Genomic DNA, 15,431 nt, shown 5'->3' with positions numbered 1-15,431 from the left:
AGTCATAATTTAACCGGGTTTTTTGTAAAATGTTCCTTTGAACCACGTACGGCATCAAAATGCTGTAACAAGTTTAAGGTTTAACTTAATTTTTGTTTTTTTAAATTATTTTACTTTTAGTGAAATAAAGAAATTGACAATATTTTTGCGTCTATTCAGAAGTGCAGAAAAAATTTGATCGTTGATTTTTTCTTAAAATTTTGGCGGAGCGTCCCTGAAACATTCCTTGATTGATTGCAAAAGAAAAAAATGGGGGTCCATGTGCTTGTTTTCTAAATAAAAGCAATAAACCATGATTTTTAATGGCAAACGGGACGTTTGCCAATAAGGCGCTAAATTACGTTGAAATAAGTTTTAATCGCAACAACGTCGTGAAATCTTTCCCGTCGTTCACGACTACGCTGTCAAGTTCAGTGGTATAGCCAAGGTTTTTTTTCGAAATCAATGATATTTATCATCAATATTTATAAAGATAGTTACTCGTAAAGTAGCATAAACTATTTGCCAAACATTTATGAATTGTTACGAAACTTGGATAGAAAAAGTATTTTAGTATATACTTTTAGAAAAGAAATGACCGGCAAAAAAAAAACCAAAATCTAATAAAAAAAAAAAATTGCATCTCTGTCCGAAATTAGTCCTACATTTCATGTAGACAACACAGCTTGAGCATACATATAATTATTCAAAAGGCCCCGACATGATAAACAGTTATAAATTACAAAAAAAAGTAAATGGGATAATATAAAAATAAGGACATTTGGTATGAGACAACTTTATCAATCATAGTTCAAATGACGAAGATAAACACAATTAAAGGTCACCGTACGGCCTTCGACACACAAAAAAGCCACATTTATTTCGTATTTGTCTCATCTCAATATATATACATGTAGTCCATTGCGGTGTAGTATAATATTTCATAGGAAGTACAGCAGTCGATATTAGAGTATACCATTGCATGATTCTGTATCAATAGATAGGTTACCTTAGCTTGTATTCAGGCAGGGTATTTTTTATTACGGTACATATTTGTCTGTATTATACCTCCAATCTAGCATTGGGTGCAACACCATTGTTTGTCCTTCCATCCGGTGGTCCAACAAATTTTTGTTTCGTATCTGATAAACTACCTTACGGAAAGACTTCGTATTTGGTCAGTAGCTTAACGACAGTGAGTTGCAACTTGTAAACACTTTTCTTGTCTGTCAGATACCTAATTCCGGTGTGCCGATACTTCGATTGTTTTCTCTCAATATGTACATAGGGAATAAGTTTAGCGCATGAACGGGTGCGTTTTTGTTTTGGTCTGTAATACATACGGGGCTCATAACTGTGTTTACTTAACTGAGAGTTATTCTTCATACACATATAAATATTCCACTGGGTTAGTTCTAAAAATGCCGTTAAACTTTTTAATGTACCTATTCAAAATCAGGAACAGTATGAGGCGTTGTCTTTATTTCTTATGTTATTTTAACATTTTGTTGATAGTCTGTTTCATTTATCCGTACAATTGTCATACGATTTAGAGCTTGCCAAATGGTGTATATATAGATACTATATTATGGTCAAGACAGTACGTTGAATTATTTATTGGGCTTTTTGTGTAGTTGGGTTTCTGTCTCCTCGACGTATCATTCTATTTACATATCTTTTATTCATTTCCTATATGAAATAAAACACATACAAAACTATGACTGTGGATTTGATTTTTTTTTCACATTTCAAGTAAATACTGTTGGTTTCATTACTAATGAATAGATATTACAATTTTCGTGATATGGTCAATTTTTTTAGCAGGTGCCTTTTTCAAATTCGCGCAATCGGATTATGACGTCAGTGGATTTTTCCGCAAATGTGACTACATCTAAAGCGACGTCGCAAAATGTAGTCATTCTTTTAAGAAACATCGCGAAATTACAACGTTCTGATTAACAACATCGCGAAAACAACACGAAAAGTTTTGAAAACGTTATTATCTGCCCTTGCTACTGTATCGTATGCCCTTAAACCCGCTGCATTTTTATTCACCTGTCCTAAGTCAGGGGCCTGTTGTTTAGTGGTTGTCGTTTGTTGGTGTGTTTCTCGTTTTTTATATAGATTATACCGTTGGTTTTCCTGTTTGAATTGTTTTACACTAGTCTTTTTGGGGCCCTTTATAGCTTGCTGTTCGGTGTGAGCCAAGGCTCCGTGTTGAGGCCGTACTTTGACCTATAATTGTTTACTTTTTACACATTGAAACTTGGATGGATAGTTAGCTCATTGGCACTCATACCACATCTTCTTATTTATATATGATGACTCCCTATTGAAGTTTTTGCACTTAAATGACGATATATACCAAATTTTAGCATTTTTGCCTCATATCTGAAAAACTATAATAGACAGATAAAAACTAAATTAAGCAAAACTGACCAGCAAGACAAGATCTACGAATAAGTCTAATGGCCAAAATCGTCAGTCGACTTTGTCTATTATTTCGAAACTATAATAGATAGAAATACACTTTTTAATTAGCAATGAATTGCTTCGCCGAGCGCAGCTGGATACGACCGCAGAAGTCCAACCCTGAACAGTTGGGGCAAAAATGGCATGATATTCGCGCTTGATACAGGTCTGAATTTGGATTGTAATTCAATATTTGACACATAATAGGCTTCTGACACAGAATAACTGTAGTCTAAAGAACTTAGAATTGGTTATATGATTTGACTTTATATTCAATTTTTTGCTTTTGTGCAATACACTATGCTGTTGCAAATTGAACCCCCCCTAAAAAAAAATTTAAAAAAATTACCCCCCTTTTTTTTTGCTTTTGTGCAATACACTATGCTGTTGCCAATTGACCCGCCCCCCCCAAAAAAAAAAAAATTTTTTTTTTTACCCCCCCCCCCCCCTTTTTTTGCAAAAAAAAAAAATATTCGAAGAAATTTTCTTTTTAATTTCTGAAATCTGAAATGAGAAATAATTGATAATTGTCTCCTTTTTCACCTCCCCCCCCCTTTTTAAAACAAAAAATCTTTCCCTCAAGATATGGTCATAATCTCAATTCAAAAATTCCAATGGAGTTTGCAACCATAATTACCCATTTAAATATACATCATACAAGTCTTAAAATATAAAATGACTTACATAATCATGGCTAAAATTAACATTCCTTAATCAGCATTTTTAATAGTAACATCTAAAATAAATTGACAGCTAATCACCTCAAGACAACACAACATTTCTTTATACATAATTTAAAAGCAGTGTAAATGAGGTAATCCTAAAATAACATTGTACTTTTAAGTAATTGTCCATTAACCAGGAAACCCTTGTTTTCCCCCTTTTTTGTCCCTTTTTCCTAAACGGTTTGAGCCATAACACCCAAAGCCAATCCTAACCATCCCTTCGTGGTATGGAAACTTGTGGTCGAATTTCAGAGAGATCCATACACCGTTCCACAAGTTATTGTCTGGAAACTAGAAAAATGCTTATTTTGGCCCCTTTTTGGCCCCTAATTCCTAAACTATTAGGACCACAACCCCCAAAATCTATCCTAACCTTCCTTTTGTGGTTATAAACCTTGTGTTTAAATTTCATAGATTTCTATTTACATATACTTAAGTTATTGTCCGGAAACCAAATGGCTTCGGACGACGCGGACGACGACGACGGCAACGTGATACCAATATACGACCGCAAAAAAAATTTTGCGGTCGTATAAAAATGATAAGCAATAAAAGATCAACAAAAAAGAGATTTTTGTCAGTCATGAATTCCATTCTAGTCTACAATGGTGGAGAGTCTCCATTGTTGAAGATGCACATAGACCTAGGTGAGCGAGCCTCTAGTTGTGCCGTCATATAAAATTGGCACCGGGTTTTTGATCAAATATTTTCAAACTATCAATCGCCTCACTATAGAGTTTTAGTGAGTGAGTTAAAAATGTACTTGGGCCATCTTTTTATCTTACAAATTATTACATTAAAACATATATAACAAATCATTATAATTAATAACAGGACGTCTTCGTGCACAAATTCCTTCATAAATCAGACAAATTCAACTTGTTACACTGAACGCTAGACGTTAGAAAAAGTTGTTTTCAGAACAATTTTAATTTTTCTTAGCCTTGCTTGATTCATCACTACCATCTAGTAAGGATTTTTTATCAGACGCGTTGGTACCGCATGATTCAATTTGATTAGTCCCTCTGGTTAGTCAAATAAGAAAATCAACCATTTACTCATCCAAAACAGGCGGCCAAGAAAAAAACTTAAACTCAATTACTTTATGTGGAAACCTATTTGTAGTTGTTTGACGTCGGTGTAGAGAATCACAGGATTTCTTTCTTTCACATGTGAAATTATCTGTTTTCTTTGACTGGGAAATCGTGTTATTTCATGGCAAAAGTAGATGAATTCATTGATGCAACAACTTTACATCAAACTACCATACGCCTGTTTGTTAGTTCTAAGCTTGACAGCACTTAACAGGTGATGTGGTGGCATTATAAAAAAGAAACATGTGCCAAACATCCAAAGAATGAGTTATGATTACACTGATATGGCATAACTTTATAACATTATAATTCATTGATTGTTGTTTGTTTTACCATGTTAACGTCTTTTAACACAATGAGACAAAGAACAACAAGAATATTGCACAAGGTGAGATGTCTCGCCTGCTTTATTGATCATTATTATATGACTATCAGTAAATTTTCTGTTTTCTCATTGGCTAAAAGCATAGGAAATCCTCTTTGATAAAACATTTTATTATGTACTTAGAGTAAATAACTTATAATTTTTACAGTATGATAATAGCATTAAATTTACGTTAATTCCATATTTTCCGAATTGGTGCTTAGCGGGCTGATATGAAAAATTTATCAACTGCTTCCAGCTATTATCGCACGGCATTCCGACGCCTCAATGGTACGTTTTCAGAGAAAAACATAGCAAGGTAGGGTACAAAACAAATATTAGGAAACAGGAAAATATATTATGTAAAATGCAAATTATTATACAATAAATGCATTTTTTCAAAGTTTCCAGCATAATTTAGCAAGCTACTTTACAAATGTTGACTTTTCCAAACAGTGTTGACTATGTTTTGTTGATTTTTTTATCGTCAATATAAAAATATACTATATCCCTAAAAACAGGGAGCAGTTTTAAAACTATCTTGAGCAAATACTAGATAAACTGTTATCACAGAGATATGTCTCGCTTTTTTTGTAATTTTGATAATGCAAATGTTGAAATTAAAATAGCAATACTTTAACATGTAAGTTATGCAAATATTCAAAGTCGATGAACCATGACTGAAGGTACATGGCTAAACAATCTCCATGGAATGAGATGTGCCAATGCTAATACAACTGCATACCAAATACCATTAATTTATTATAAGTCGTTCCCTTTAAACAAACCTAAACACAAACATTAACTTGTAAACTATGTAAAAGTTTCAAAGTCAACGAACCATGATCAGGGGTGGGGCTATATAATCTCCATGGAAACGATACTTGCAATGCCAATAAATTTGCATACCAAATATTATTGACTTAACATTAGCAAATCATCTTAAACTAATCTAATCATAAACTAATAATGTAAACTAAGCAAAAGTTTCAAAGTAAATAGACCATGACTGAGGGGCGGGGTCAAATATTCTCCATGGAAATGAGATGTGCTAATGCTTATACAACTGAACACCAATTAACATTGGCCTAACACTTATGGTTCCCCTTGAACTGACCTAATCACAAACTAATACATGTTAACTTAGCAAATTTTTCAAAGTCTATAGACCATGACTAAGGGGGCAGAGCCAAATAATCTCCATGGAAATGAGATATGCCAATGCTTATACAACTGCATACCAAATATCATTGACTTACCACTAGTGGTTCCCCTGTAATTGACCTAATCACAAACTAATACATGTAAACTATGAAAAGTTTCAAAGTCAATAGACCTTGACTGAGGGGGCGGGGCCAAATAATCTCCATGGTAATGAAATGTGCCAATGCTATAACAACTGCATACCAAATATCATTGACCTACCACTAGTGGTTCACCATGAACTAGACCTAATCACAAACTAATACATTGTTGACGCTGCCGTCGCCGGAAACAGCATACCTATGTCTCGCTTTTTGACTCCGCCAAGGCGAGACAAAAATTGGAGAAGGATAAAAAAAAGTCATATAATAAAACAATTGTTGACTTTTGATTTCAGTTGATACTATCAGATTATTACATGGCATTTTTCATACGGCTCGAGGGCTGATATTGACCGAGGGCTGATAATACATCTGATATGAAAAATGACATGTTATGGTTTTGCTATTTACAGTTTATATAAGGAGCTATCTAATTGGTTTACACATACAGGCTTTTTTGCAATTTGCAGTTTCTTTCTACCTATCTATTATAGTTTTCAATATTACTTAGACATAAACTTAAAAATTTAATTAAGTCAAAAAATGTCATTTAAAGCTATAACTCCTTAAGGGGTCATCTAGTGAATTGATATTTTGGTAGATATTGTATTTCTGATTACAAGTGCTGTTTACAGTTTCTAAATTTCTTTTATAATTTTTGAGATAAAGAACAAAATATAAAAACATAGCTTACTATGCGGTATGGATTTTGATCATTGTTGAAGGCCATACCGTCACCTACAGTTGTTAACTTCTATGTCATTTGGTCTCTGGTGGAGAGCTGTCTCATTAAAAATCATATCACATTTTCTTATTTTTTATAAAATCACTAAAATTAGTCCAAAATCGTCATTTACTACCTAACTCCCAATGGTTTTAGTAGTATTTGCATCTTAATAGATCTTGTATTGCTGATTATTCTAGAGTTTCTATGTAATAGAGTTTTTGAGATAATGGGTAAAAACACTGAAATGATTTGTGAAGTTTCTGAGAATATCTTTTGAAAAACGTTTGGATGACAAATGCAAAGTGACGGCAATAGCTCAGGGCTAGGTGAGCTAAAATCTTAGCATTGAGCATTAAATGGAGTCAAATCTCAGATGAACCCTGCCAGACAGATATGTACACCTTACAATCTTTCCATATACAAGTAAGTTGACCTATTGGTTAAAGAAGCTTAGAAATGGACTTACCACCAAAAACTTTTAACCACCGATCCATGATATGACGTCAAGATCAGGTTTATCCTGCCTGACATACAAGTATTCCTTGCAATGATTCTATAAACATTATATCGTTATTCTTATACTCCTAAGTGAGAAAATTATGTGAGAAAAAAACTGAATTCACTGAACCATGAAGACGAGGAAAAGGACAACGGACAGATTCCAGACATAAAGTTCAGAACATAGGGCATTTTATCTGGGACTATTAAACTAACTAATATAACAGTCCCAGATCTTATACATGATATGTACTTATAGGTCGTCTATCTTTTAAATATAAAGCTTCATACAAATAGTTTACGTTGTAGCCACAAGATAAGCATCCCTTTGTCTCGCAGTCTTTTGCTTTAGTTTCATGAAAAGCATGTAAGGATTTTATCTCATCAATATGCCATATCCTTCCTCTCCATTCGGCTGAATTATCTTTCCTTTAAGACATCAAATGAAATTTGTCTTTTTCCTCAATGTGTAACATCATCACAGGATATAGGTACCCCGGAGTGAAGGAAAAACAAATGTAAAGTCAGGTAAGGTCCAATTCTTCTTATTTTAATTATATTCTACTTTTTGCTGACAAGTACAGTTTTGTGATACTGATTCCTAATTATGTAGCTACAAATTAAGGCTGATTATGATCCTTAATTGGCTTTCCCTCTCTTCAAAGCGCCAGAATCGGATAGGGGGTACCTGTTCAACGAAGCATGTGATGACTTCAAACTTGTTAAAAACACATTTATCCTTCAACTAGTCATTTGACGTATTCGTAGAACAAAGGTATATCATATTTAGGCTTGAACAACTCTGTATTTCGAAATAAAACTATTATTTACACAGAGAAGTACATGTAATAAAGCGAATAAATTGTACGGTGAATAGCTGTTTACTGTACAATGATTAAATAGGTACTTTTGCTATCATTGTTTCTTTGCTTTGAGTGTACCTATATCTGGTGGTGATGCTCCACAGTGTTCCTTTAGTGCAATACCTTGGTGTAAAGTTTCAATTCAATTCCACAGTTTATAGGTAGTTCAGGTACAAATTTCATGAACAAACATACAGATGGACAGATGATTGCCAATAAAACAATTTCTATGAGAGACCAAATAACTAAATGTAGGCAAATATATGTCATTGTACAACATTCAACCATAAAAGGCAGGGACATGATGCATTTTGCAATTCACACGAAAAATACCCTATTCCAACATTGTACTAGATGTATCTGGTAGTACAAATTATAAACTTTGAAAAAAAATAAAACTTGTGATATTTTATTCACATATTAATACATTACGATGCTATTTACACAAACTTTATAATGACTTCATTCTCTTTCATACAATTGCACTTGAAACACGATAAAAAGTTGTCATTCTCTCCTACCAAATGTAGTTAGCACTTTTTGTAAAGTCACATGGCAATGCAATATACATTTTGAACTTTTTATTTAAGATTGTTCTGAGAAGGAAAGAAGAAATAACAAGTCCTGATGATGAAAATGGACACTGGTTTTTACCAATGAAAAGCTTATTTTGTTTTCACAAAAAAGTACCACGACTGTTTTTTATTTATGTACACAGGTAATTGCTTGCAACAAAAAAACAAAACACATTTGGAGAGACATTTGAATTAGGCAAGACAATATTATAACATCTAAGAACTAAGACAACCATATTCCTTAATATGGGCTCATATACCCTGTCAAAGTAACTAATAAAATTGCAAGATTAGACTGTGACTCTATACATATCAAATTCTAACTTAATCTGTTTCATTAGATGTGACTAAATAACATTCTATGAAAAAGTTCATCCATAAATTGTAATTAAGGGCCTACATGGGAAGAGTTGACATAATGAATCATGAAATCCAACACACATAGCTAGGTTACCAAATTTGCAACAGTAAAAATTGTGATATAAATCTTTAAGGCTTTGCATACAATACAGTTATTACCTAAATCAATAGGTCTTGATCTATGTGAACTGATTACTGATATTTATCAATGGAGTGATAAGATCTATACAAACAGACATTATTTCGTCATTTGATACATCCATCTATCTACATTACCGATCCATTCGCCTAAAAATATCGCATTACCCCACTGGCATCAATTTTGTTAATTCAGAAACAAAGAAAATATAGAGATCCGACGATTCATTAAAACAAAATCTTCCTTTAATAACAATTTAAAAAATTCTTTCAGCAGTTAAAAAGTTGTCAATTTAGCATTTAAACAAACTGCAAATGCTACAAGCAGATAATTGACATTGATAAACAACTTGGATTTGCTATCAAATGTAACTGGCATGGTTCACTCTTGAATTAATATTTGAAAGGAAATGTTCAATGTTCATACATGTAGGTGTATTAAAATGGATTTCATAAAAGTTGTGCTACACCATGTTTGAATATACATATTCATTTGAACTTATTGTTTTAATGCACTTTTTGCAACTGGGTTTTACAGTAAAACTCAAGTTGCTCAGTAAAATATTTTTCACTTAATTTCTGTTCTGGCAATACATGCTTGTTATATCTTACTATGTGCATAAGTCACACAGCTACTTAGTTCATTAATCAAATAATAACATTTCAATGGTATTTTTAAACTGTGTACAAAATCAGAAAAGGTGAAAAGATAAAAGAATATAGCTTCAACACTTTATACCAACAAAGCTTTAACAAAACTTACATAAAACTCTTTAACATTCTAAATTCAAACATACATCTAAAACAATCTTTCATAATGAATAACTCTATGAATTATATTTCAAATTACCATTCAAAAATGTATTATCATATATTTATGTATTGTGTTACCAAGTTTTTATAGTTATACACTTAATATAATCAAAGCATTGACTCCATAAAAAATTCCACTTATTAATGCATGCAATAGTCAAAGAATATGTAAAAGATGTACATAAAAAAATATATATAACTGTTTTTCCATCATAAATTGATTCCATATTTCTAAACAAGTTGCACAATATATCTCATCATTTCAAATTTGTCAAGAAGTCTAAATACATCTTTGAACGTTTGTCATCAAATTAAAGATCACCTTGTATCATGTGTAATAGGAACACAACTTAAACCTGCTGATTTTCAAAATAAAAGTCGTGGGGTATAAAATTAGACAGAAACATTTTTGGGCTATTTTTGGCTGGTGGAAGATCTATAAAGCCACAGGAATCACATTTTTTGTCTATTTTTGGGCTGGTGGAAGACCTATAAAGCCACAGGTATCACCGTTTTGCAGCAATAATAGATATAACACTAATTTATTAGAGAATACATTATTCTTCATCCTTTAAAAGATGAAGTTAATCTCTCTAATTTTTAACTAGATGTCGAAAGTTCAACAATGTATTTAAACTCTTTGTACTCAATGCCATTTGCTACATTTTATATTCATTATTATAAATAAATTTTGTTTACAATTTTAATTCATTTGATGAATATGGCAAATGTATGGACTAACTCTACCTATCTCTAAAGTCACATGACCTTTCTTTAACAGTAAAACAGCATCTGGCTTTATGGAACTTGGCCAAATTGTAAAATGTAAATCTATATAGAGGATTACCACAATGCAATTGCTAGTTCCTGTGCAAACGCTAAATATATTCTATCTAGAGTAGACCCTCCCTTTATTTTCTATTATCAAATATTGAAGTAGGATGAGAGAAGCCGTTTTTTTTTCCAGATAACTTATTAAAGGCATGTGAAAAAAAATTTAATGAAATAGCCAAGCCTTCATAATTAAAATAAATTAATTATAAATTTTTAGAATAACCCCACGATTCATATTGTCAAATTTTTAGATCTCTATGAGTAGCATGAAAATCTCTAAACCCTGGTTTAATCTGTACAACAATCAATTGGCACAATCTTCTGTATCCATGCATCTGGTGTTGATCAACTTTTCATTGACAACCAAAAAAAAAAAAGCACCAGTAATCGCTCACTTTCTCACGCATGCAAAATATTAGAAATGGTTCCTAACTTCCCAAAATAAAAAAGTCAGAATTATCATAATGGTCCATGACTTTAGTCAGTATCTAAGGTTTAGGCTGGTAAAGATATCTTCTTGCCTTTCATTACTGAAATAGAAAGAAAAGTTCATTAATACATGTAGCATTGTAAGCAAAAGTTTCAAACAACTACATATATAATATGAGATGAAAGCATCTTTCTGAAACAGATCTGCCCAAGGTTATAAAAGTGCCTGAAACATGTTTATTATGTGTTGTTGTGAAGTGTTGCTTACTGTTAGATAATTAACCATCGTTGTTGTTATATCAATTTACATGTATATGAAGCAAACAGACCTACAAAAAAGGGGAAGTAACTCTCAGTCAATCAAACATAGGTTCAAATTATGTTTTATCTTTCCTCACCCAGTAGTTGGTTAATAATTTTAGAAAAATATAGAGAAATTTGTCTCCCGACACCTCATTGGTGAGGCAAACATGCACTTATTTCTTAACATTTTGAATCTTTTGAAGTCAAACTTCTGACATAATACTACATACAGTGCTCTCCACAGGGACCAGGGACTTATAGCACCACAGTATCAAGCTATGGTGTTAACCATGCTGCTTTTTGAATATCTTTCAAATAGACTACTGTAAATTCAGAAATTTTTGCATGCATTTATTATTGCAATTTTCAAATAATGGACAAAATTGTAAGATTAATTGTTGCCATTTCAGGCAAATCTACATACAGATACATGTATCGAATTCAGAATGCGAGTTCTAATAAAATCGATACTCACCCAGTCACATTATTCACATTAATCATGTTGATAAAAACCTTGCAACAAATTTTGAATTTACAGTGTACATATGTATTACAAATGTGCTGTTAGTGTTACTTTTAATTCCATGGTATAGTCAGATCCTTGTTAGGGAACGACCATTTAACTTCAAGTGGGGGGCAGGGGGTTATGTTTTTTTTACTACAAAACAATTCTGATCCCCAATTTGATGAAAAAAATTATTCTAGTCAAGCAGATGACCAAAAAAAAATCCTGAATCCAGACTTTCTCCATACCTTATAGTGCTAAATATGAAAAAAATAATTTGATTGATAGTGTTGAAAAACTTAATAAAATTTCTGACCCGGACAAAAAACCATAACCCTCCCTTGAAGTTACATGGTTGCTCCCTTAGCAAAGGATTGACACAAGATCTGTATGTTAATCAGATTTTGTTGGAGTAAAATAGACTACACTAAATTATTCACATTTCTTTCATTATACATATATATATATTGAAGCTTCAGTTAACAAAATAAACGTGTTATTATAATATAATGTAATATAAATGTTAAAGCAGTTTCACAAAATCATGAAAGTAAGTGAGGGAAGGCACTTTTAGACATGTGATATGTACAATTGTATCAAACATCATACTGTGTATAACATACCAACCTTTACCAACCTAAATCCTACAGTACAGTACTGCTATTTACTCGGAAAAGTGCCTTCCCTAGATATTACATATTTAAAAGCAAAAACTTGATAAACATTTTGCAAAATTATGTCAAATTATGGAATGATGATAATGGTACATGAAGGACAAAAAAACAGACATAAAACAAACATATGTAAACTAAAATAAAGATTTCAGGACTAGCCAAAAAGAAAACATGTGTTTCCAGTTTTTTTAATTTTGAATAAAAGTTAGGGTTTATCTGTTATATATATATATTATTTTTCTTTCAAAGCAGTTGTATCTGATACAGAAATTGTATTTATGCTTATATAAATGTCTGAAATGAACAGGATTTAAAAGAAAATGTTGATTACCTGCAGCAATAAAAATAAAATGCTCCGCTGGGGCGCAGCTTGATACGACCGCAGAGGTCGAACCCTGAACAGTTGGGGCAAGTATGGACACAACATTCAAGCTTGATACAGCACTGAATTTGGATTGTAATTAAATATTTGACACAGCATAGGTTTCTCACACAGAATGAAAGTAGTCTAAGAACTTAAAAATTTTTAATTTACCTATTCAAACCATATCATTATTATTTGCTTTTATATATAAATCAGAAATAACCAATTTAAAATGGAAAATTTTAAAGAAAAAAAAGGAAAAAAAAATCCCCCCCAAATTTTTTGAAACCCCCTTATGATTCATCACCCCCAAACTCAATCCCAGACTTCCCTTTGTGGTATGGTACCTTGCAGTACAATTTCAGAGAGATCCATACACTTGAACACAAATTATTGTCTGGAAACTAGAAAAATGCTTGGGTTTTTTGCACCTTTTTGGCCCCAAATTCCTAAAAGTTTAGGGCAATTACCCCCAAACTCAAACCAAGCTTTCCCTTTGTGATATGGAACCTTGCAGTACAATGTCATAAAGATCCATACACTTACACACAAGTTATTGTCATGAAACTAGAAAAATGCTTGTTTTTTTTCCCCTTTATGGACCCTTATTCCTAACATTTTGAGACAATTACCCCCAAAAACAATCCCAGCCTTCCCTTTGTGGTATGGTACCTTGCAGTACAATTTCAGAGAGATCCATACACTTGAACACAAGTTATTGTCTGGAAACTAGAAAAATGCTTATTTTTGGCCCCTTATTCCTAAACGTTTTGGGCAAGTACCCCCAAACTCAATTCCAGCTTTCCCTTTGTGATATGGAACCTTGTAGTACAATTTCATAAATATCCATACACTTACACACAAGTTATTGTCATGAAACTAGAAAAATGCTTGTTTTTTTTCCCCTTTATGGACCCTTATTCCTAACATTTTGAGACAATTACCCCCAAAAACAATCCCAGCCTTCCCTTTGTGGTATGGTACCTTGCAGTACAATTTCAGAGAGATCCATACACTTGAACACAAGTTATTGTCTGGAAACTAGAAAAATGCTTATTTTTGGCCCCTTATTCCTAAACGTTTTGGGCAAGTACCCCCAAACTCAATTCCAGCTTTCCCTTTGTGATATGGAACCTTGTAGTACAATTTCATAAATATCCATACACTTACACACAAGTTATTGTCATGAAACTAGAAAAATGCTTGTTTTTTGACCCCTAATTACTAAAATTTGGAGGCAATTACCCCCAAAATCAATCCCAGCATTCAAACCCTCAATCAGCATCATTTAACAGTAATATCTAATAAAAATGGAAATTACATAATAAAGGTATTAAAATAGAAAATGACATCATAGTCATGGCTAATAAAATGCTTCGCTGAGCGCAGCCTGATATGACCGCAGAGGTCGAACCCTGAACAGTTGGGGCAAATTTGGACACAATATTCAGGCTTGATACTGTCTGAATTTGGATTGTAATCAAATTTTTGACATAATATAGGTTTCTGACACAAAATAAATATGGTCAAAGATCTTATAAATCCATTGCGCAATACTGTGCAATTGAAGATTTCTTCTTGAAACTTTTCAAAAATTCGAAATTTTAAAAATTTTGAAAAAAAAATATGAATTCCTTAAAAAAAATTGGGAAAAAAATCCCCCCCCTCCCACCCAACTTTTTGAAACCCCCCTTGGAGCAATAACCCCAAAACTCAATCCCAGCCTTTCCTTTGTAGTATGGAACCTTGTAGTACAATTTCAGAGAGATCCATACACTTACACACAAGTTATTGTCTGGAAACTAGAAAAATGCTTGTTTTTGGCCCCTAATTCCTACATGTTTGGGGTAATTAACCCCAAACTCAATCCCATCTTCCCTTTGTTATATGGAACCTTGTGGTACAATGTCAGAGAGATCCATACACTTACACACAAGTTATTGTCTGGAAACTAGAAAAATGTTTGTTTTTGGACCCTTTTTGGCCCTTAATTCCTAAACTGTTGGCCCCATAACCCCTAAAATGAATCCCAACCTTCTACTTGTGGTATTAAACATTGTGGTACAATTTCAGAGCAATTGAAATACTTATACACAAGTTATTATCCTGAAACTAGAAAAATGCTTGTTTTGGGACCCTTTTTGGCCCCTAATTCCTAAATGGTTGGGACCATCATCCCCAAAATCAATCCCAACCTTCCTTTTGTGGTATTGAACCTTCTTCAAAAATTTCATAAAGATCCATTCACTTAAACTAAAGTTATTGTCCGGAAACCAATGTGTCTTCGGACGACGACGACACAGACGCAGACGACGACATCATACCATTATACGATCCCAAAAAATTTGTACTTGATCTTAGTTTTGTGGTAATGAATATTGTGTATAGGTTTCATAATGTTTGGAAGGGG

At 32.8% G+C, this 15,431-nt stretch overlaps 1 protein-coding gene across 2 annotated transcripts in view; it reads right to left on the bottom strand.

The window, feature by feature from the left end:
• Window positions 1–8,419: 8,419 nt before the first annotated feature.
• The window catches only part of LOC127708005 (ER lumen protein-retaining receptor 2), a 28,411-nt gene continuing 21,399 nt past the window's right edge, over window positions 8,420–15,431 (bottom strand). For both annotated transcript variants that reach the window (XM_052212793.1, XM_052212794.1), the window contains one exon: window positions 8,420–11,276. Coding sequence is in view for 1 of the 2 variants with exons in the window: in XM_052212794.1 (XP_052068754.1) it covers window positions 11,242–11,276 (35 nt within the window). In the remaining variant the exon portion in view is untranslated. The remainder of the gene's footprint in view (window positions 11,277–15,431) is intronic.

The sequence above is a fragment of the Mytilus californianus genome, unplaced genomic scaffold (genome assembly GCF_021869535.1).
Source record: "Mytilus californianus isolate M0D057914Y unplaced genomic scaffold, xbMytCali1.0.p SCAF_7, whole genome shotgun sequence".
Lineage (NCBI taxonomy): Eukaryota > Metazoa > Mollusca > Bivalvia > Mytilida > Mytilidae > Mytilus > Mytilus californianus.
This window is presented reverse-complemented; position numbering and strand designations above follow the sequence as displayed.